Source organism: Branchiostoma floridae, chromosome 1 (assembly GCF_000003815.2).
Source record: "Branchiostoma floridae strain S238N-H82 chromosome 1, Bfl_VNyyK, whole genome shotgun sequence".
Lineage (NCBI taxonomy): Eukaryota > Metazoa > Chordata > Leptocardii > Amphioxiformes > Branchiostomatidae > Branchiostoma > Branchiostoma floridae.
The window spans coordinates 2250365-2274245 of NC_049979.1; the positions used below are offsets into that span (position 1 = coordinate 2250365).

Here is a 23881-nt window from a genome sequence, read left to right on the forward strand (position 1 = left end):
CTTCGTAGTATCAGATATTCATCGAAAACGCATTAATTTGGGTCGTGGGTGGAACCATTATCATTTCTGCTTACAAAACAGGCGCGCGATAGTCAACGATATTCATCTTGCGAACATCGCTGTTGACTGTCAACTGCACATAGCTACGTGGTAGACCAGAGATCCTGGAGTAACGAGTTCAATATAGCCTCTATAGCAGGCCCAACTACGGCTGGCGTTTTGGTACTACCGTTTTGTTAAAGGACAACAGTCTGGTTTCTTATAACCCCCTCACATTAGGCGCGATTCAATCGGACGACAAGTCTGCGAGCTCTAAATTACGAGGAGGCATGACCCTGACGGGAAGGGGGAACTCTGCCATATCTTCGTCGGCATCTGAGGGTCATTCCTCCTCGTAAATTAGAGCTCGCAGACTCGTCGTCCGATCGAATCGCGCCTAATGTGAGGGGGTATTACACCGCGTGCGAGCAGCACGTCCTCTTTTTAAGGTAAAATGATGTGTTTTGTCACATCTACCTCTTAGCCAAAATTGCTCATACATTTAACATAAACAAAGCATGGTAACAGTGAGGCAACTGTTCAAAGAGAAATAAAAGACACATCCAAACTCGGCCTGCAGCCGAGAACTGCTATCGAGACTATAAGTTGGCCACGTTTTTTGATATGACGTAACCTGATAACAGGTACCGATAAGTGACGAAACTGATGACGTGGACCAATGGGAAGCGTCCTGGAGCTCGGCTCATAACGGCTTGTGCCGGAGACCCTGACATAGTTCCCGTCGTCAGTCGTCTGGTACGGACCCTGAGTTGTACTAAACACGACGCGACCTGACTGAGGTTGGGACCAACGGAACAGTGTTCTATTCTATCAGTGTTTTCTAGCTTCGCCAGAAGGTAAGAAATATTCTCAAACTCATAAAATCTTGCACTGAACATCTGTAATACGTTCTATATTTGAGTAAACCGTGCACTGAAGATCTCTTATACATTTTGTATTTTCCATTTGTAGTAGAAGTTAAGGTACGATTTTTCTTGGATATCTATTCATGATTGGCGACGCGTCGTTACGTCTGCGACAGGACATTGTTCGCCAGATTTCCCTTTTTTTCCACAAACGAAGAACTTTGTATGAGACGTCGCTCGCTACTTAATTGCATCCCTTCTCTGCAAACACTATTTTGAAATTACCGGGGAGTTAGATGTATCCGGTCATATATATACATATATTGGTGTACACAGATTTCAGGGGACGCGCGAATCCTGAAAATTCTCGTTTGCCTCTCCCCACGGGTGAGCTTTAAAGGGGCGTTGTTTTGAGCTGTAAACAGTACTGGTACGGGCGAGGCGGGTCCGTTGATTGAATAACTATCTACTTTCTGGTTCAGTTCACAACATAACGCAACAATATATCATGATCAAACGCACAGGTATTCATCCGATGTGTAGACAGAGTTCACCCAAAATCATACCCAGTTGCTTGATGAGTAACTATAGCGTATCTTAATACATGGATGTCTAACCCTCATCGACGTACGTTACAGTAGTGTTGCAGGCGAATTCGTTGCTGAAATCAAAGATTTGGTCCGGTTGACAGTACACAATCCAATAATAACACCCACGCTGACATTCTGTATGTATCTATCTATCCATGTATCTATCCGTTACAGGTTCCCGACACAACAAGCTTAAGCATGCAGTGGAAAATGTTGCTGCCCACTTTGGTGATGTTCGTCGCCCTCCGCGGTGCGACCGGCCAATTTGCTGGAGTCCAGCCGCCGCCGCCGCCGCCTCCACCCCCTCCTCCTCCCCACACCTACAACCCGTACCCGGATCCGCCGACGGACGCGCCCGAACCAGACATGACCACTACCTGGTACGACGACACCTGGTTCAACGATACCGACTACGATTACAACGATACCGACTCCGACTACAACCCGCAACCGTCCTATAACCCAGGTGTGTGCATCTTTCACTCACTCATTCACTCGCTCACTCACTCACTCACTCACTCACTCACTCGCTCGCTCAATCACACACTCGTTCGCTCACTCGCTCGCTCAATCACTCGCTCACTCGCTCACTCACTCACTCACTCACTCACTCACTCACTCACTCACTCACTCAACTAACTCACTCACTCACTCACTCACTCAACTCACTCACTCACTCACTCACTCACTCACTCACTCACTCTCTCACTCACTCACTCACTCACTCACTCACTCACTCACTCACTCACTCACTCACTCATTCACTCACTCACTCACTCACTCAGTCCCGCAGCTGCCGTAGGGGCAGTCAGACTGTTTTTGTATCTTTGTTTATCAACAAGCAAACAAACGAGCTAAGAATTATGCCTCAGTGTTACAGGAGGTTTAATTTATTTTAGGCCAGGGTGTTTGGCTGTATCTCTCGGTGTGCATCCGCAGTTATTTGAGTGCCGTACAGGGGCGGTGGATGGTGAAACAGGCAAAAGATGGTGTCAGACATCCACGCGTGCATTGATTTTCGCCTGTTCTAAAATAAAGCTGGCCACATATCACTCCAAATCAATCAGAATGTCATGCTTACCGGAGGACCTGGTCTCCAGGGTAGGGGCATATGGTCAGGGCATGGGGCCACTGCGCCCTTGTTCCCTCTTTAAACAAGAATGGCAATACAAACATGATTAGAAAGGCGACAATTGTCTCTAAAAGTTTTACTGGAGGTGAACATAAGACAAACCAAGCCTGGAAAATAATGGTTTGGATGTTTAGTCCCGTGGTTTAGCAGCACTTTTTTTTTAAAATTTTTTGCTGGATTTTTCGGTTTTTTTTCCCGCGCATTAGTTTTAGGGTCTCCAGAAGATGTCATTCATAAAAAAAGTCGGTGTGGCCTCACCGGAGATTTGCAAGATGGAACTTTGGCTTGACTTTGCTTATCTATTTCCTATACCAGTTCCGTTACATTAATTGTTTATGACAGAAATGCACATAGCTGGACATGAGAAAACTATTCGCATTCAAATATAGAATACGTTTAAAAAAACATGCTTTATAACAGAATAGGCTTTGTTGACACAGCATAAAGAACAGCGACTTTCGCACCTTCAACTACAAGCTACAAATTTCAAAAAGTACAAAAGGAATCTTAAAATTCTACTTATTGAATGATAAGGATAAAATGTATTGTAGGTAGATCCGTAATATGTTGTTACAGTCGGTGGGACTGGACGTATTATGTTCGTTCTAATAACAAAATGACATTTTATGTATTTACCTTTTTTGCATTGTTATTGTTGTCGCATTTAAGGGCAGATGATTGTAGTGCCACCTAAAATCCTGGAAAAGCCTCATTTTCCTTGAAAATCTTGGCCGAATCTGGAGGTTTCTTAGGGTTAAAAGAAACAGGTAGGGTCTAGTTCAATGATTTTGTACAAAAGTTGCCCAGTTCAGCAGTTTAGTTGACGTAAGGAAGGTTTTGAGTTGTTGGCTTGATTCAGGAGAAGGCTGGAGCCAAAGGGGAGGTTTCTTACTAATAAACCCCTTTCCACCTGGACGTCGCTCTCATCTCACTCTCTCTGCGACCTCAAATTTTACAGATCGCTCAGCGAATTGTATAGAAAAAAAACGAATTTTTCTACACTTTGCGTGATTTGTTGCTCTCTCAGTCACACTTTTACATGCTATATGATATACCCAGTATGAAATCAAAGGTTACACATATCCGTTTTAGTTCGCAGTGACAGCGCAGCACGATCGCCGTCTAGTGGGAAGGGGGGGGGGGGGGGGATCTTAGGGCGCACATCACTCGAAGTTTGAGCTGTGTGACACTCTATTTTCGGGTTTGAATGGTTATAAAGATGACCCTTCTGACATTGTGGTTGGTTGAAAAGAATTGTTCGGATTGAAAATGGGCTCAACAATACTATTCTGAAGCCTTGCTGTCGTGTATTTTGACATGCTTTCCTGTGAACAGGTCGCAATGCGGCACCTGCCTTTAAAGTAAAACTAAGTTAAAGGTATATTCGAACCTGCTTGTAGCACGGTGTCACCTGAAGTCTGTTGTACTTAACCTTGGAAATATGAGCAACTTAAGAACCCTTGTAGTGCTGCGCCCAACATATATACAAAGTTTATTTGCAAGTTCGTGCCCGAGGGCTAATTGCAAGTACATGGTATAAACATAGTGTCAATGGACAGTCATGAACAATATTCTACTCTAATACTAGTGTTGGCTATTTCTAAACAGGTTGGGTTTGACTTCTTTTTTGGAAGCAGAGGGAGACGAAAAGTCCCACATTTTCTAGAATTTGCGGGTTCTGCGATTTCAAGAGAAAAGTGGCTTTCTGTTCGTCTGTCAATGTGGGGAAGTTGGGATAGGTCTTTGTGGCTTCTCTAAACAGACTTTCGGTTTCGTTGAATTAACATTTGGAAATGAAATGTGTTATAAAGCATATGTTATAAAGCATATGTTGGTACTGTTTTTACTATGCTACTTCCAAATAACCATATAAAGTTATACATCATTATAAAGCTTATATAAGGTCTCTACTTTTACAAAAATGTAGCATAGTGAAAACAGCACCCCTACTTTCCAAAGGGTCTAAAACGACCACAATTTGGAAAATGTATAGTGAAAATTTGGCAGCACTACAATTTCACCAGAGTTAAGTGAGGCAGTAGCTTAGGTGCCACCCGATTACAACCGGGCACGTCCTGAAAAAAATATTAGTAGTACTAGGAATCGGATAGCCCGGTAGTACCCTGGGTAGTATTAAATGAAATAGGCGTAAATTGCCTTTCCCTTTTATCGAAACGTCAGCAGGTGAGAAAAACTGGTTGTGTAAAAGAAAACCTTTATGTCCTACCTTTCCCAGGGTCACAAAATTTGGGCCTGCTAGGATTACAGAACCCAGCACTAATTATAAGTCGACTGCCGAACCAATTTACCTCATTGCCAAATAAACTACGGTTTTGAGACAGTCCCCTGGGTGGGTAGATCTGTTGCCGGATATGTAGATACGGCTTAGGAAAACACCAAACATGGAAAACTGTCATCACTACTTTGTGGCGGTACAATTCAAACCACTGAGGTTAGATTGAAACTTTTATTGCCCACAAATTCTCGCCCAGAGGGTAATTGCAAATTACATTGACATGGATACAATATGGTACATGTTGATGATATTTTCATGCAGTAAATTCTGTCTGCTTTAGCAGTTATGTTTACTTAGAAAAATGTAATACATGTACGTGATTGTATGGCTCTAGCCTTTTGGGGTTTGACAGTACAGTTATGTGAAAACTGGTTGTACTACTATTTCCGATGCTAGTTGTTCTGATACTAGAGATATTGAGTTTAACGGGTTCTTTTTTCAAAAAGCAGTGGCAGAGAAATTTATACCCAATTGTTTATACGATATGCGTCGCCAAAAAGTTTCTTTTTTTCCACGTACGATCCCTGCGTGGAACGCCCTGCCTGGGAATGGGTAGCGATAACTCGGGCTTGAACTCTCCGGAGGGCTTATGTGAGATTGGCGGGCTGACTGCCTTCCGTCCCCGAACAAAACTCCCTAGCTACCCGATCCTGTCTGATACCCAGGGTAGGCACGGTAGTAAGTGCTCCCACCGTTGAGTGCTTCCGTGCCAGGCAAGCGGCCTGCCCGCCCTAACACGGGTACCTCAACTCCCCCTACGTTGCCCCTTGCGGGGTTATTTGGGGGCAAACAAGACAAGACAAGACAAGCTTCTTTATCTTTAAGAAGAGCAGTAGGTAGTTTTCTTTTCACCCGAAGATGTACTTAAATTTGAGTTTTCTTGGGCGGCTTCTGCAAACGATTTGCAATTTTCACAACGGCAAGTGTGATGCAACTGTTCCCGGTGCGTTGGAAATCTAATCCAAACATGCTGCAATGATATGTGCATGTATATGCGCGTTTGTTTTGGCGCTAATGAACCATTCATTCTTTCATTCATTCGTTCGTTCATTCATTCATCTATTTCACAGATGTAGCTGCAGTTTGCGGCGTCGACATCGTGTTCCTTGTCGACGAATCCTCGAGCATCTCCAGCTTTTGGTTCGACCGTATGAAGCAATTCATCGAAGACTTTCTCCACTGCTTCACACCCCTTCATGACATCGATGTGAGCCTCCGGTTCTTCTTCATCATTTTTTTTCTATTTTGGTTTTGGACAGACGAGGACAATGTGGCACTGCACTCATGTTTTTGTAACATATATTAACAATGCCACAGACACAGTACAGACAGAGGGTAAAGATAGTCTTTTTCCTCTCCGACCGAAGTCAGGTACCCATTTTTACACCTGACCTGTGCTGGGTGAAGTGAGGAAGGTCGTCTAAAGTGCCGAATTTGTAGATCGGTCAGAGCTCGACGAATTTCAACATCGCCCGAGCATCGGCTGTATTTTCTTAAAAACAATCTGCTTCGTCACAAATTGGACGGAGCTCGGTGTTTCACTCCGGAAAATTCAAATGATTGTCTTTTCTGCTTTTTTCGTGCGCAACTGACATCACGCGGAGGTTTAAATCCCAACGGACGAGCTGTTAAATGTCGCCCGAAGCCCGCGTGATCGCCAAAATGCCGGTCATACTCTGGCCGTAAATGTCCATTTGGAGGTCGCCGACAAATCGGCCGAGCAAAATTCTTGATTCCTTCCAGTTCACATCGTTACACCGTTTAACTACCAGTTTCAAAGTCTTTCTATAGCAACAGTTGCTTTCCTCGGACCATGGAACTTGATGGCAATAATTATTGTTTCCGCCCCTATATAATCTTCAAGCCTTCAAAACGAATGTTCACTCTGCAATCTTCCAACTCAACACGTTTTCTGCTATTCATTCTATTTAGAACTGGTCAAATGGACAAGTTTGTTTTGAACAAACCTATTAAGATAGCAGAAAACATAATCTTTATGACGAGAAAAGTGCAATTCCATATATGACATGGCTGCTGAACAAAAAGAATGGAAATTAATGTTAACAATGCGACTGTATATTATCTATTGTATATATGTAACGTTTCTTTATGATTCTATTGTATTTGTAGCGCAGTGGTGCTGTACAGCAAGGCCGTACTTCAACCTCTGGTTGCCAGTGTCTTGTTTTCATTTTTCATTGATTGAAGATCATTGATAGATTGATTGATTGATTGATGGCTAACATGCTCTTCTTTTTGATTGCCACGTAGATTGCAGTTATTCCGTACCACTGCGTACCGAGGACGTACGTTCCTTTGCACCTACCTATTGATGCTATCTTCAACACTGACCTCGGCAGGATGATGCAGAAGGGAGGCCTGAGCCGAACTGGCCGGGCTATTCGCTTCATGAAGGATACGGTACTTCATAACATAACATAACATAACATAACATAACATAACATAACAACCAAGACAATGTGATCCATGGTGCAGAGTTCCCCTATCTACGACTAGTTTCAAAGGACAAATTACATACTATGGACTACTAGCATTCCTGTGGAAAAATGCCTGTGCAATTCCTAGAATTTTTGCAGACTGAACAAAATATATACCATTTGACGACTCCCCTGAGGCGTCGTCAAAAACTCAGCTTTTCGGCCCTAATCAGAAAGTAGAAACCGTCCCCTGTTACACCTACCTCAAAACTGCCAGGATTTCTACCATTTGACTAGGAAAAAAATCTTGAAATTTTAGACCCTGAACTATATTTGCATGGCAGATTGGCTGGCGGATCCCCAATACCAGCCCCGTTCGAAGACTACAACGGAGGATAGGAGTTTAAAAGCTCGATGATTACTTCACGTTTCAAATTTGTAGTCAAACGTTTGTTAATGACATTGAACATGGAAACAGCTGTGTTATTATCTACATACATGGCGATCAAAAACGAATGTGACAATAGATGATTTCCAAAATTGGAATTTGTGTTGGCTCAAGTGATTGATTGATTGCTTGCTTGTTTTTTTGTTTGTTTGGTGTGTGTCTAGACGTATTTCCGTGGTGACGGTGTCGCTCGTGCGGCGGTTGTCATGACAGACGGACTAACCGACGGACCAGTGCAGGTGAGAAACACTTCTCAATCAGCTGATCTGTTCCGACACAACAGCAGAAAGCTTCGGCAGTCTCTACTAACTACAGCCTTCTTCCGGTTTGAATGACCGACAGCTTAAATAATCGGACCTTATCAAAAGTAGAAACAATTAAATCTACTAATTCCAACAACGTTCAAAAATGGAGTGGTGAGTCAGAAACAATGTGCTGGGAAAGTCTTAATCAAAATCACATACCATGAAAGAGGAACTCATCCAATGTCACAAAGTTTTTCGTACATTACATGAGGTTCCTAGATATGTTGTTAAGTTGTAAAAGTTGCCACATGTTGTATCCTATACATTTGGTAAGCCAGAGTTCTCATGGAGCTTCTCGGGCAGCCCTTCTTAATTATTGACTAGACCATATATGAAGGTAAACATTGTCATTATGTTTTTGATTTCAAATGTTACATTTCCACCAAAAAGCAGTTACTCAAGCAACTGGATATGGTTTTGGAAACGGTCAGACGTTTTCAACTGCTATCCCGCAGTTTTCGTCAGTGACACTGAAATGATCTGGAAGAAACAGGTCTTTCATACCCTTACTATGAATGAAGACAATTTCAGATGTCCAATAAGAAACGTTGTATGTAAGACAATTTTAGGTTGAAGACAATTTGGATTCCAATAGTATACAAAAGGAAAGGCTGAAGACCATTTTGGATGTCAATGGGAAACAAAGCTAAGACACGGTTAATGCAAATGAGTCAATTCAGTTTTAACATTTCCAGTTTTACATCATCTCCTTAGGTACAGGACGACTACGCCGAGCAGGCTGCCGAGGCACGGGACGCCGGAATTCAGCTGTACGCTGTGAGTGTTGGGGACTTTGTGGACGACGCTGCGCTTCAGGCCATCGCCGGGAGCACCGACCGCGTGTTCGACAGCGACATCCCCTGCAAAGTCGCCTTCCGGATACTGGCGGACCTCTGCAAGTTAGCAGGTAAATCTTAGGGAGCAAAGAAATCAACTAAGTATCTCGGTGGGATTGCGCCTCCGGGCGGAATTTATGACATCAGTGTACTATGTCTGATAGCTGTTGCCATACATTGAGCCCACACCAGTTCCCCTCATCCATAATTTAGTTTTAAGCATATTTAATTATCAAGATGAGCCACGCTTGGTCACGTGAGACCAGGGCTGTCACATGACATATATCGCGAGACCAAGATGCAACTGCCCTTAGCTTCCGGTGGTTTTCTTGACAGAAACGCTTAAGTGTGCAATAAAGTTCTTCCTCTTCTGTTATTTCAGGTGTGCCAGGATGTTTCTCGTACTTTCATGGTGCCATCCTCCCACTGGGGTCATCTATAATGGTAAGAATTAGGACTGACACCTGTCTGTCAAAATTGTCATGATCGTTTTTTTTAGGGGGGGGGTCAAAAGCAATTCTTTGGTGGTATCTATCTATCTATATCTATCTCTATCTCTCTCTCTCTGTCTCTCTCTCTGTCTCTCTCTCTCTCTCTCTCTCTCTCTCTCTCTCTCTCTCTATATATATATATATATATATATATATATATATATATATATATATATATGGGGGGGTGTAATAGTCCTAATGTACTTAGAGCTTATTGTACATAGACGTTTTTTAATTGTTATTCTGTCTATGTCAAATTCAATTTGTATTGTTCCTAAATAACTTCAACGGGTTGGCAATTATTCATATAGTAAGGTTCTTTCGGCACAACCGGGGCACAACCATTCCAACATTTTAATGTCCATCAAGAAGAAGCAGCAAGAAGTAGTTTCCAGTCATTCTACCCATGATGGTGTCTGATAGACATCGATCGAAACGTTGGAAGTAACTACTCCCTGGCTGTGCCTAAAGAACCTTACTATATCAATTTGTATTGTATTTGCCAGCAGGGCTAGCCCTTTGTAATAGCCCCATGCTAGTTGGGCAGCCCTGGCTGTGAGTCCTGGACAGCTAGCCAAACCAACAAATGAACAGGGGTGCAAGAAACGTGCATTGCATTCATGCCTACCCCCGCCTTACAGGTGCGGGACGATTCACTTGGGTTAGGATGCGGGACCAGTTGCTCTTGTACAGACGATGGATATTTCAGTTGCCAGGGCAAGGGCTGTGGACAGGTCTACTACCAGCCGCGCTGCCAAAACTTCGTGACCATCCCGAGCCGATACCTGTGCTGCCCTGTCTGCGCTGACCCCATACATGGCGGAGGCAAGTAGTCTCCAGCAGACCCTACGGTGTCTTAGAGATACTGGTAGTATCAAAGCTGGCCAAGGAGTATAGCCGGCACTAGCACGGTGCCCGTTTGACTGATTGTTATTATGTTGTTTCTATGTATGCCCAGGATTGCCTGAAAGTCAGGTCAAGTCTGACCTGAGTTGTAAGTTCCTGGTAAAATAAATAAACTGAAAGTGACTCCCGTTGGCCGGCTTTACTCCTTGGTCAGCTTTGATACTATCTCTAAGGCACCGTAGGGTCTGCTTGGAGACCAGGAGGCAAGACGACCAAGGCCACACTGACTTCATTTTATGGATGACATCCGTGCGCGAATTGGCTTTCTCCTGTTCTCAACAAGAAAAAAAAAACTGTAGCCAAATATCACCCCATATCACCCCATATCAGTCAGAATTTCAGGCGTACCAAAGGACCTGCCCTCGAAGGCATATGGTCAGGGCTTGCGAATAGTTTACTCTTTAAACAGGAATGGCAATACAAACATGACTGAAATGACGACGATTGTCTCTTAGAGCCTTAATGGAGATGAACATAAACAAACCAAGCCTGAGAAAGAATGAGTTAATTGAGTTTTTTGGGACTAATTGTTTACTCCTGTGGTTTAGCAGCACTTTTCATTTTTGCTGGATTTTTCATTTTTCGCCCGCGCGCATTAGTTTTGGGGTGTCAAGAGGATGTCATCCGTATGCTTATGTCGTTGTAGCCCAACTATATAAAAATACTGCGCGAAAAGCGAGATTTACCAATAGTAATAAATGCCATACCGGTGCAATGGCCTAGTGGGTAGAGTGTTCGCCTTGCATTCGGTTGGTCGTGAGTTCGATCCCCGGCCGAGTCATACCAAAGACTCTAAAAATGGTACATGCTGCTTTCTCTGCTTAGCACTCAGCACTAATGAGGAAGAGTATGGAAGTTAAACACACATCACTACCAGCGGACCAGCCCCCTGCTGTAGTGGCTTGCACATGTGTGGCCCAAGGGCTTCGAAGTGGGGATGGGCGCCACCCTACGCGTCTGTAGATGCATGGGCAAACTTTAACTTTTTTTAACTTTAATAAATGCCTGGCAACGTTCTTGTTCTTGTTCGGTTACTGGATAACACCCCTAGTTTGGTCGTAGTGCTGCTGGTTATTGGCCGTTCCTCAGGTGTTGCAACACCTCCTCTTTAAACTTAACGGGATTAGCTTGAAGGGTGGTTGAATATGGTATAGTATTCCAATCGATAGTGGTTCTTGGGAAATATGAATATTTGAGACAGTCTTTATTAGTCTTAATGGGTTTGTATGAGTTTGGGTGATTATGTCTAGATTGCCTTGGGTTCGGCTGCAAGTAGTAATCGACCGGCAGGGCTAGGAGATTTTGTTTAGATTTCTGGAGAATGGTAACATGCATTGGCATAATACCGGTCATAAGCCTTATACCGGTCGATTAAAATAGTGGACTTAAAGAGATCTACACATGCAACAATAGTTATTTCTGAGGTATGCACACTTCAGACATCTAGGTGTCCAATACATAATTTACAAAGGATCGATAACAATGCATTCGAAGACAACAAGGCCAAAAGTTTTCAGGTCATTTTCGGGGCAGGTGAGCTCGTCGTGGGACAAACACACTGTCACGTTCATCGCCAGATTTGTAGATAATAATCACATGTGCTCACGGCACAAGACGAGCATGATTCAACAGCAATCTTGAATTTCTTTTGGTGACCAACAACTCGTGTAAAAGTGTGAGGAACCGTTGCATTATCGCCCGGATCTACGGCTGAATGGGTCAAATTGAACGTACGCCGCCATTTTCCCGCCATTTTTAATGCTACGGCCAGCAGTAAAGTTTTACGTCATAGCGGTTGTGACGGACCAAAATTAAATGAAAATTCTTGTCAGTATACGCCCATTTTCTCATGACTTTTTGTATGCTCATGCAGATTTTTGTTTTGTGCAACTACTAACAGGAAAGAAAGGAACAACAGAGGATGTATAAAGGTACATAGCGGCAGTTAATTGTGCCGTGTTTCGTTCGACCGGTATAGTGCACCCTCTTCCAACCACGCGCCCGTTCTCCGTGCAATTCCGCGGTGTGTTCCAATTACGATATTATGTTTTTAGCAGGACCAGAGAGACAAAATAATTTACACAGAAGAAGTGGCAAAGGTAAGCTGTAACAGCAACATGTAACTGGAGAAAATGATGCGTTGATCATTTGCCAAATTAGCATTGCTTGAGAAATTGCAGTAAACCGACCGGTATTATGCCAATGGATGTTAAGTCTGTTGGCTGTTCTTCTATTTCTTAGCTTCAATGACCGCCTGTAATCTTCCTCAGGGTAATAATGACTGTTTCGCTCTGCACTGCTGCGTCGTGTCACTGATTGGTTGTAAATAAGTACTAATTTTTTTTATTCCGTAGTACATCAATCTGATGTTGAAAGAAGCGTTCACGAAATTACGTGGATGAGTCTACGTCTGTAGTTCATAGAAAAATGGTTCAAAAAGAAGTAGATGCCTTGGCAAAGGAAACAGACGAATTTCATAAGATTCATGTGAAAATTGACTTCCTTGATCATTCGGTCACTCAAGGGGATTCACTGTTTTTCTTATATTTTTACCTAAGAAACGTTTACAGAAGCTAGTGGTCTTTGAACAAGTAGAACTTCATTACCCGATGATTTCGTGTCACGATGGATAACGCTTTTAAAGGACCATGCGAACTGACAAAATGTTTGACACATGGGAAGTTCTTGCAATAGGGTCTTGAAAATGGTGTTGAGATTCAGGTTTATCTTACCTGTATTGTTGGGTTTAACCAGTGGAAATGTTTGTATCATCTGAATATTGTATGAACTATGACACCGTTGAGATTTGACAGGAACATGAAACCATATTTGGTGATTATCTTGTTGACGTCATTTCAGTTCCGGACGGCTGTGTGCACGAAGACGGCAGCCTCATTCCTGTCGGAGATACTTACGAGGTAAGGGCTGGGGCTGACACCTGTCCGTCAAAACTGTCATAAGAGGTGACAGATTAACGAATTACACGCCTAAATGTAGTTTCTCCTGGATGCTCGTATTTTGTTACATTTTACGTTGATTGATGGTTCTTTATGAATGAATGAATGAATTGGTTATTCGATCAACATGATCAGACAAAAAGTATATAACGTTAGCGGCCAAAGGCTGAATTGCATACTTTTACAGTTAAAAATCTTTGGCTTAGGCAATTGCACATTACTGCTTTACATTTAAATGGACTAATGTCGAGATTTGTATTCTTAAAATCAACAATAAATGCTATGTTAAAACAGATAGGTTTAAATCGATAAGTTGGTATGTCTTTCACCTAAAGCTGTACATTGTAGTAAATTTCAACCTCTAAAACGACGAAGCCCTCAGGTTCAAGGAATTCTTTTCAGCTTAGTTACACCAAACTCATCTGATCAATTGAAATACGTCTTTATGATGACCATCTTCATCTATTTCTGAATTCTTTCATGTGAGGGGCCGTCACCTTTGACCTCGCTTATGCACCGTTCAAACTGTGAACAGGCTTAAAAAAACGACTATGTAAATTAGACACAGATACAGAAAACAACTATCTTCCGTCTACAGCTGGACGACTGTACGAGCTGCACCTGTCTCGCCCCGGGAGAGGAGCCGCAGTGCGCGAGCATGGCCTGCATAGCTCTGCACTGCGCCAACCCCGTGAAGATCGTGGGGCAGTGCTGCCCGGTGTGTGTCGGCTGTCTGTACGGAGACGTCCTCATCCCTGTGGATGGCACCTACGAGGTGAGACCTGAGACGGACACTACTGTTAATCAAACAAGAAAGCTTCTGAAAAAAGCTGGCCGGTGCGTATTTTGGAAAAAGCCTGGATGTTAAACAAAATCACATGAAAAAAAAGAGTTTTTAGACATCGAATTACTGAATTGGTCTGTCTTTTATTAAAAAACATCACCTGACATTTGTCTAACAAAGAAAAAAATTGTAACAAGTGAGATTTGAACCCACGATCCACGGCTGCAGAAGCAAATTGCTTTGTGCATCCAGCACTTAAGACCGGTCGGCCACGCTGACTCAATTACGCAATCAGGCGTATAGAAGGGTTATTAGAAGGGTTTGGTTAAATTGACCGATCCATGCATCCATTCATGCGTCCAAACGAACGGTTGAACTAACCGCTTCTGTCGATTCAAAGCTTCTGTCGATTCAAAAACCTAAGCTTGTACGCCAGTTTAGTAGAAGGACCGCTTATACCCCTGTCACATTACGCGAAAATCGATCGGACGACGATTCTGCGAGCTCTGAATGACATTTTCGTGAGTAAGACGTCCGATGTTCTCACGATCATCTCGCGATTTTTCGGGATCACCGGCGATTTTCAGGGGTCGCACGATGGTCGCGGTGCAGCGAAACATAAGCGACAAGTGCAAATGACTGTGCTGTTATTAATAATATTTTGTTGTTCTGTAGGCAACCTCGTAGTACTGTTAGCGTAGTTTTGTCGCCATACATTGTACCATGGATGATTGTCGAGCAATTTAATTCATCATATAGTAAGGCGCCGTGGACCAATCAGAAGGCCCCATTCCACGCTGGTTATACCCGCCTCACATTAGGCGCGATTCGATCGGAAGACTAGTTTACGAGCTCTAAATGACATTTTCGTGAGTAAGACGTCCGGTGTTCTTACGATCATCTTGCGATTTTTAGGGATCGCCGGCAATTTTCAGGAGTCTTACGACGGTCGCGGTGCAGCGAAACATGTTCTTAACATAAGCGACAAGTCGCAGGAGATCTCCGAGATCGCAGAGCTCGTTACCGAGTCGCAGATCGTGCGTGCAAATCGTGCGTACCTCGCAAGGGTATCGGTCAATAGTATTGCGTCAATCCAACGATTGAAGGCCGATAGGCGAGCACAGACATAGTTATTAATCATCGAACGCAAATCGGATGGCGAACGCCCGTTAGTCGGGCGACGTTCGGGCGACGTTCACCCGACTTCCGATTGTTTACAAATATTGAATTTCTGAGAATGTGAGGGTAATTCTAAAATTGTGGCTCCTGTGGCAGTATGTAGGCTGGCTTTGTGACACACTTTCCTTTCTTGTGTCATTTCTATTATGCCCGCGTATTCCATTCATTGGTTAAAAAGATTCCGACAACAAAATAAGAAACATTTATTGATCTCTTGCCTTTTTTGAGGAACGTTTTGTATTCCCTTGTCCGCGTGCAAGAGGTCATGGGAGGTTCATTATCATAGATTTATTCACCGTCGATCGCACGAGGCTCGCTTATATGTGAGGGGAACAGGTTTTGGGCGAAAAATACGTAAGACCATCTTAAGACCTTAAAATCAGCCGACCTTCCTGCGATCGCGAAGTACGTCCGAAGATCGTATATATTGTGAGGCGGGTATAATGACGCCGTAACACATATTAGTAGATTCGGCCAGCCCGGTGTGTATCGCTCCTTCTTCATTGGTCAGAATGAATCGACACCGGTGTCGATGCTTCGCTCACTCGGTGGTTTTATTCGGTTAGTCTCTACCAGACTCCTATAGGTCGCTGGGAAAACCATAGAAATGGAACAAATAGAGAAGTAAGCCGGCCAGAGGAGTATGAGCCGGCTAGGGAACAGCTTGCGACCTACGATCCACCAATTATTTGTACAAAGGAAGTAACTCAGCGCTGGAGATAATTTAAATCATAAATCGACCAGAGCCCAGTGGGGCGCGGCGGGCGTGTGTATCAGGCGGGACGCGCCTGGGTGTGGAACAAAGGTCAAATCGGGATCGACAACAAAACAAAAATTGATTTTTTTGCCAAACAATGCTTTGGGCAGTGTTTTTTCCATATATATAAATATGATCTTTTGTTTTTTTTGTAACAGAGTTCTTGGGAGAGGTTAAAGTTTAAGTTAATTTTGTGATCAAATGTAACATAGTAACAGGTTACGCCATGGGTACGTTCCTGTGCGGTCAACTGCACCAAACAGCGTGAAAATAGACTACATTTTTTCCTGTTGAGAGTGTGGCCAAACTTTACCTTTTAGTGCAGTTTGGAGGCAAAAAGAACTAATTTTGGAAGGCAATGGCCGACCCGTGGGTCACGGCAATTGCAAACGGTAAGCATTTATTTTCTTGCGGGTCCCCGTGGGAAGTCCGACGAAAACATCATTTTGTCGCAAGCTGTTGTAGCCAAAAACGTCCTTGCCAATGCGACGCACATGCTCTATTGACATCGCAGTACACAAACGACTTCAGAGAACAACAAATGCCACAGAAAAATACCACAACAGTCGGCAGAGGACCCTTATAACTTTGACTTCCGTGACCACTGACACTTCTTGTCACAATGTGAAGACCCGTCACGGGCGAGTCGGAAAGCAATAAATGGGTAATCTAACTAATTCGCACCTATTAGATAGCGATTAGTGGACTTCAAAGAAGTCAGCGACTCCTCACAGACTCCGTAGGTCGCAAGCTGTTCCCTAGCCGGCTCATACTCCTCTGGCCGGCTTACTTCTCTATTTGTTCCATTTCTATGGTTTTCCCAGCGACCTATAGGAGTCTGGTAGAGACTAATAGCAAAGGACTAGGCGTTATGGCACCATATACACCTCGGGGCGGGTCATTAACATAGCAGAAGATGAAGTGCACTTCGACTGTTGCTTGTGATATGTATATCAATGATAGAAATACTCTATTTAGTTACATAGAAAGTAGTCATTTTAGACACATGACAAGTTTATATTCCTCATGCGTTTTGACAAACCGACCATAGCTAAACCCATACACCATTACCAAGAAGCGAGAAGAAGCCGAACTTCTGTGACTAGAATTGTGATACTTTTGTATATTTTATATATATATAACGTTACATGTTTTGACTTGTTGTGACCTGTACTAAGCTCGGTTTGGCAAAACAGTACAATAAAGGCCTTCATTTATTCATTCATTAACGATTAGGAATGATTTGCACTGTAAATAATTGTAATACTATGTATCTGGATGTGTTACGTTATGTCATGTGTGTACTTTTATATATGTCCAGGAAGAATAGCATTAAACAATATTTTTGTATCACTGCTAATGGACAAATAAAGCCTCTCAAAGCTTAATTCATTTATGAGCACCCCCCCTCCCTCCTACAGCCGGATCCCTGCACGTCGTGTACCTGTGACACCCTCGGGGGAGAGCCGCAGTGTGCGGTGAGGGACTGCCCGCCGATGCTCTGCAACAACGCCGTGTACGTCCCCGGCTACTGCTGCCCTGTGTGCCCGGACCTCGGCTGTCCGCACGAGGATGGCCTCATCCTGACGGGCACAGCATACCAGGTAAGATCTAGAACTGGCATCTGTCCGTCAAACTTGAATGAGACCTCTTCAACCGGTATAAGTGACGTCATGATTCAAAGTCTTGGAGCGTTCGCTTTACACGCGGAGTCACGCCACGCGAGAAGAAGCTATAGGCTTACATCATGGTCGTAGATCGTAAACGTTTCGAGGTCGTTTATTATTGATTGATTGATTGATCGATCAGTAGATTGTTGATTGATTGATTGATTGGCTGACTGACTGGCTGATTGATTGATTGATTGATTAATCGATTTTTATCGATTTTTTGATCGAGTGAATGAATGAATGAATGAATGATTGATTGATCTATTGATCAATAGATTGATTAATTGATTTGTTCGGTCTCATGCTACAGCCGGACCCCTGCACAAACTGTACCTGCCCAATTGGCGGAATGGCACCGATGTGCGAGGAAACGATCTGCCCATTTAACATGTTCACGGTGTGCCCCCACGCCCCAGGGTTTCCGCCGGCCCTGCCGGTGCCGGTCGCAGGGCAGTGCTGTGGTGACTGTGACGGTTAGCATCTTTTTATCCAACAACATCACAACAACGTAGTACGGTGCCAATATTTCTTGCAAGAAAGCACCAAATTTCAAAGACATTTCGTCGTGCGTAGTTGTAGACTTTACGTAGTGAGTTTAGTGGTTGTAGAACGGCAGTCTGGATCGTTGAAGTCTGGATTACTAAAGAGCATTAATAAACATTAACATGAGCCGTTATGATATAAATCATTTGTGCTTTCTTTGTGCTTATCAAAATAGAACAAGAAGTATTGTAGACTGCAATACTTCTTGTTCTATTTTGATAACCACCAAGAATTTGTAGATACAAAGGACCATAAGCTCGGCACCATCTTGGTGAACAACATCTTTTAATGTTAGGTGGAAATCCTCTGTATTGTTGTTATGTCAACTGTGAAATTGTGCCAAATACACAAAATTACATTATGACAACCAAACGCTATTAGTTATATGTGTCCTGTTCTATGTTTCCTTTGGGCGTGGAGTTATTGTATCTATTATCATGATGTTTCGATTTGTTAGTTATTTTGTTTTTTCATGCAGTAAAAGTGGCGGCGAGAATATGAGTTCTGTGTACCTTGAATCAGCCGCAACATTGCCTTGTCCTTCTGTATGTTTGATGTTGAATAGATACATCAATTGAAATTAATTTTTTTTAAATCATTTCAGCTCCGCCTGGCTGTTGGTACGAAGAAGATAACATCCTGATCCCCATGGGGACGGATTACATGGTGAGACCTGTGACTGACATTTGTCTGTAAAAACTCTCATGACAGAAGGCATATTCTCATTCAGTGTAGGCATCCAACCATCATAATCGTCGTCATTATCTTAGCATCATTTGAGTTTGGAGCGGACTTTGTCCTAGGACAGATCCCGATTTCAATCTGTACTAGTAGAATCGCCGATTGTCCTAGGACAGATCCCGATCACAGTCTGTCCTAGGACAAACTCCGATCGCGATCTATCCTATGACAATCGGCGATTGTCCTGAATCGCAATCTCTACGGTGACAGTCATCATTGCCGCGTTTAGGTGCACACGCTCAGGCCGGTGGCCAATACTTTCAACTGTTTTTTTTTTCGATGCTGTCCGCTGAGCCTCCTCCCAACTGCAGCCCATCTCAACAAGGTCCCGCTCAAGTGTTCTCCTCCAAGTCATGACTTGCCTCCTCTTCCTTCTTTAAATTGGGCACCAGTCCGGTGCCACCCCTGGTGATTATGTGCATTAAGCATTCTGGGCGTGAATATGCAATAGAAATCATGATTATTATATTAGCCATTGGAACAATTTGTGAGAGGAACAGAAAGAAAGTTTGCATGATAACTTATTACTGCTACAATCTTTCAGCCGAATCCCTGCAAGTTCGTCACTTGCTTCTTCCCCAGGTTCGATCCGGCGGTCCACAGGATTCGCCTGTTGTCTTCCCCGTCAATTCATTTCCTTGGCCCCTTCACATTCAATGATGCAGTTAACGTTATTCCTGGTAATGTGGTCTGTAAAAGCGCCACCTACATCAGCTGCCAATAGCGGCGAGAAGCATAACTCCAGTTAGAAGCTCTGAAGAAGATGTCTGACAAACTTTCGTATGATCTACTACAAAGAAGTATATAGTATTTAGAATTAGAATACAGTATTTTATTTCTCGAAGTATTTGATATTTCACATCCTTTAGACCACATGTGGCCATATGTTCATTAAGTATTTTGGGCATGAATATGTTACAGATATTATGCTATTAGTCATTCCGTAGGTGCAGTAAAACATTCCACTTATTACTGCTTCAACTCTTCAGCCGTTCTCGAATCCCTGCACGTTTTGGTCGTGCTTCGAGGCCGGAGGGGAGCCGATGCAGGCGATCATGGACTGCGCACCTCCGGATCCGGCCTGCCCCGGATACGTGCACATCGCGGGGGAGTGCTGCCCTCGCTGTCAGACAGATCTGTAGGATGGATCATCTCAGCTGCAGCTAGAGAATGGTACGGGGTATATGATTCTTTTTGCTTCTGTTGTCTGTAACTAGATTTAGATCAACACACCGGATCACCTCAGCTAGATCACATTATGGGATCTCTCATGCTGTATTTGGTAATCTGTAACTAGATCGACCTATCTCTTAGTCTCTCTTAGACTCTTAGTCTCTCTTAGGCACGACCTCTTAGTCAGCTAGTTTAAAGTGCAGGATCCTTGATAAGCAGATGCAAAGGTTCAACTACTCATGCTTGCCATTTCTGCTGTGCCATTCGGAAACATTATACTTGTACATGAAACATACGTTAATGAATATATCTGCGCTTTATTGAACCATCTTATCTATGTTTGAGCATCTCAAATAAAGAAAAACTATCCATCTGTGGCTACCAGCTACAGATTGTTTAAGTCCATCAAAAGAGCCAAACAAATCACAATGTTTTGAACACGCGGAGGACATTTCTTCAAGATAGATTGGTATTTCTCATTTTTAAGTCTTATTTTTCTTTCTCTTACAGATGATCAGTGATCACTTGGGAAGGAGTCGGTCTGGTTGGAACGACAGAGACCGCATATTGTTAGAATTTCCCAGAATAAAATGATGTGCAGCAGCTGTTGTCGCTCACCTTGTCTTTGATTGGGTCCATAGCACTAGTAAACGCCACTGCGAAGTAAGCCAAAAAGCAGTTACTCAAGCAACTGGGTACAATTTTGGCCATCCGGCGTCTTTCGTCATTGTCACTGTCAGAGTCACTGCCGAAAGACGGCGGATGACTGTCTGAAACGTCTGACCGTTTCTAAAATCATATCCAGTGGATTGAGTAACTGCCTTTTGGCGTATCTCATTACCTGGATGTCTAACCTTCATCGACACACTACGACGTACGTTAGGGAGATTCAAACAACACCTAGGTTTAGATAGGTAATAATGAAGTGATGAAATGAAATCAAGGTGGTAGTCAACATCCGGGATATTTGAGTATAGCTGAGAGGGTGCTACCTTGCGGATGACACCGTCTCTGCACGTGGTAAGATAACCGCTGGTAGGATGGCCAAAAATCACCCTTGACCTTCGTCTTCTCAACCCTATCTACATATCAGATATCATTACAATCCATCCAAAGGTTTCTAAATTACGCTGGCCACAAATATCTAGAAACAGACAGACACACAAACACACAGACGGGCACATCAAAAACCATTAACATTCTTCATGGAGGTAACTACACCATGAGTAGCGTAGCTCGACCACTTCGAAGTCCAATATTGTGTGGAAGCAAAGGTCCTGACCTTGTATACGTCACAACACCTTGTGTACCAAAGGGCTCAACCATTGGACATTTCTATGCTGGTTGAAAAATTAAATTCATTGCCATTCCGGATGAGACCAATGTAGTCGGTCCCGGAATTTTCCAAAGAACTGAACCACAGGGTAGCAGATACAGTATATAGTTAAAACATCGTTTAGAAGTAAAAAAGCAGGTAATAAAGAGAAACACATATCGTTCATTGTCAAGTACCAACGAGAATGACACAAATACACCACAGCGAAGACCCGGATGGTGTGGAAGGTGGATCTGGCCACTTATTTCAGACGTTTGGTAGAACGTAGACTTGTACTTTGTTGACATTCAAACCTTGTAGTACGTAATAAGGCCTCCAAGATATACTTTTCTCAATTATCTAAATCCTGACAGGAAAGGTAACAAAGTTGATTTCGAAACCCCCGAGTTGACCTGATCAGAAGTGGTTTGTAGTATTAAAAGATGGAGTCAGGCACTTTGTCTTTTTGCTGAACAACGCAAAAGGGAGTACAAAGTGAAAAGGTTTGAATATATCAGATGTTTACGATATTGCATAGAAATAAACAAGACTTCTAGATGGCGAATATAAGTTATAGGAAGTTACATATCACTCATTACCAAGCAGGTACATGTGTTTACGACCAACAATTTCTGTTAATGATAAGCATGGCCTTTTTGGTATATATATCAAACCTCCCCATATCTGTAGAACGTTTCTGCTCAATGCAAATATCAAACAAACGGCCGCTCCTCGGTACATACAGTACGACCACCTGTTCAGCGGACCAACATTCCCATGCTCAGTAGTCCAGAGTACAGCATGGCGCTCGTGAGTGTTTTCCTCCTGCTGTTAGCGGTCCACCAGTCCGCCTGCCTGTCCATCGCCTGCCTGGTGAGCCCCGGGTCCCTCACCAACCCGTGCCCCGAGCCCCCCGCCGACTGTGAGCTGGTGAGCGGCGTGTGCGGCTGTCAGGTGTGCGCCAGCCAGGAGGGGGAGGCATGCGGCATCACTAACCCCGGGTGGGCGGTGAATCTTACATTACACGCCAGAAAATAGTTCCTCGAGCAACTGGATATGGTTTTGGAATCGGTCAGACGTTTCAACTACTATCAAGTAGTTTTTGTCAGTGACACTGAAGAGATCTTGTTGAAGAGGGTTTATATACCCTAGCTGTGAATTGATATGTAAAAGAGATCTAGTTGAAGTTGACGTGTACCCTCCGTACGTACAGGTGTGCTAGCGGCCTGACATGTGTGTACCCCACCTGTGAGGACACGGTGCAGGAGTACGTGCAGCCTGACGGGACCGTCCTGCAGGCCATCTCGCCCTGCCTGTGGAACTGGCGCCCGGGGACCTGCCAAACCTCCCCGCTTAACGGTATTACACAGTTTTGGACTTCTGTAGACAGTTCGAATGAAAGAAGACCGTAGCATGTCCAGGTCAAAAGATACCACAAAAAATCGAAGTTCTACTGCAGTACCAAGAGCACACATCAGGGTGGCCCAAATTGACCCTGACCTTTGTCTTTTCAACACCTACCCACATATAAAATATTATTACAATCCATCAAGAGGTTCTAGAGTTATGCTGACCACAAATATCCGGAAACACAAACACACAGACAGACACACCAAAAAAATTCCTCCATTTTTCATGGAGGTAGTAATACCATATTTTCCATTCCCATAATAGTTTAAGTCTGATTGATAAAATTTCATGCCAATATATAAGTTTTTAGGCTGCTATCCACTGTCTTTCATACATGCCGTTCTTCATAGATAATTCATATAATTGTAATCATCTCGTTGTTGTTCATCGTGGTTTACGGGTTTTTTCCTTATTTTCGCCTTCCGCAGGTTTTTACCCTTCCGGTTAGTCAGCGACAGTGCGAGGTCACGTGCTGATCACTATAGAAAGATGAAGCCAGCGCCAATGGAAGGACGAGACTGGGTTTCTCTTTGAATAAATGCACGTATGGGGGTGATCACTGTTTGCTTGTTAAATCTATCCTGACAATGCTACAAAGTACTGTAAGGCAATATGTACGTACTGGCTGACAGTACATACATTTACAATGAGAATTCTACTTGGTTGTCATCGTGGTCGATGGTGACTTCTGCGTGCATCCTCCTTTCATCTGTAGCTGTTGTCATACGAGAAATCACTACAATAAGAACGTGCCTGGGAGAGAGAACTAGAGTTCCACGACCGCATACCTTTGCTTAACTGTATTAACCCTTATGCTTAATGCAACATAAATGTTTCTCATATATGGTGCATTATGCCTTTCAGATTCAGTCAGCGGAAAGGCGCCAGGATAACATAACAAGTTAGATTTAACATAGAACCTGCGTTTCGTTTATATTACAATTTTAGTTTTAGAATATCTACAGAGCAGTCTCCATTTTCATGACATCAAGTGGAAGCAGTTGC

General features: G+C 43.4%; 3 protein-coding genes across 4 annotated transcripts in view; 2 read left to right on the forward strand and 1 right to left on the reverse strand.

The window, feature by feature from the left end:
• The first annotated feature begins 758 nt into the window (after positions 1-758).
• Positions 759-20757, forward strand: LOC118428362 (kielin/chordin-like protein). Of its 2 annotated transcripts, XM_035838409.1 has the most exons (15): positions 759-896; positions 1670-1961; positions 5994-6130; positions 7195-7344; positions 7974-8048; positions 8829-9021; positions 9333-9394; positions 10083-10266; positions 13207-13265; positions 13903-14079; positions 17446-17628; positions 18005-18167; positions 18842-18903; positions 19968-20151; positions 20662-20757. In XM_035838409.1, exons 2-14 carry the CDS (start codon positions 1694-1696, stop codon positions 20118-20120), a joined length of 1866 nt encoding a protein of 621 aa, XP_035694302.1. In that variant the 5' UTR covers positions 759-896; positions 1670-1693; the 3' UTR covers positions 20121-20151; positions 20662-20757. The 2 variants fall into 2 exon arrangements, with proteins under 2 accessions (XP_035694302.1, XP_035694297.1); XM_035838404.1 differs by lacking the exons at positions 19968-20151; positions 20662-20757 and adding an exon at positions 19523-19855.
• A 1466-nt stretch (positions 20758-22223) lies between these two features.
• LOC118424576 (serine protease HTRA1-like) lies at positions 22224-23432 on the forward strand. Its single transcript, XM_035833207.1, has 3 exons — positions 22224-22467; positions 22680-22825; positions 23305-23432. Exons 1-3 carry the CDS (start codon positions 22244-22246, stop codon positions 23322-23324), a joined length of 390 nt encoding a protein of 129 aa, XP_035689100.1. The 5' UTR covers positions 22224-22243; the 3' UTR covers positions 23325-23432.
• A 99-nt stretch (positions 23433-23531) lies between these two features.
• The window catches only part of LOC118423055 (fibroblast growth factor receptor 4-like), a 2500-nt gene continuing 2150 nt past the window's right edge, over positions 23532-23881 (reverse strand). The window contains exon 2 of the mRNA XM_035830964.1: positions 23532-23591. Within this exon, the coding sequence (XP_035686857.1) occupies positions 23532-23591 (60 nt within the window). The remainder of the gene's footprint in view (positions 23592-23881) is intronic.

What these genes read in the sequence shown, in the direction of transcription:
- LOC118428362 (XM_035838404.1), top strand. Translation starts at nt 1,694, where the DNA reads ATGCAGTGGAAAATGTTGCTGCCCACTTTGGTGATGTTCGTCGCCCTC. An exon ending in GGACCTCTGCAAGTTAGCAG is followed by an intron (nt 9,022 to 9,332) that starts GTAAATCTTAGG and finishes CTGTTATTTCAG; the next exon opens with GTGTGCCAGGATGTTTCTCG. An exon ending in CACTGGGGTCATCTATAATG is followed by an intron (nt 9,395 to 10,082) that starts GTAAGAATTAGG and finishes CCCGCCTTACAG; the next exon opens with GTGCGGGACGATTCACTTGG.
- LOC118424576 (XM_035833207.1), top strand. Translation starts at nt 22,244, where the DNA reads ATGCTCAGTAGTCCAGAGTACAGCATGGCGCTCGTGAGTGTTTTCCTC. An exon ending in TGCGGCATCACTAACCCCGG is followed by an intron (nt 22,468 to 22,679) that starts GTGGGCGGTGAA and finishes CCGTACGTACAG; the next exon opens with GTGTGCTAGCGGCCTGACAT. An exon ending in CCAAACCTCCCCGCTTAACG is followed by an intron (nt 22,826 to 23,304) that starts GTATTACACAGT and finishes CGCCTTCCGCAG; the next exon opens with GTTTTTACCCTTCCGGTTAG.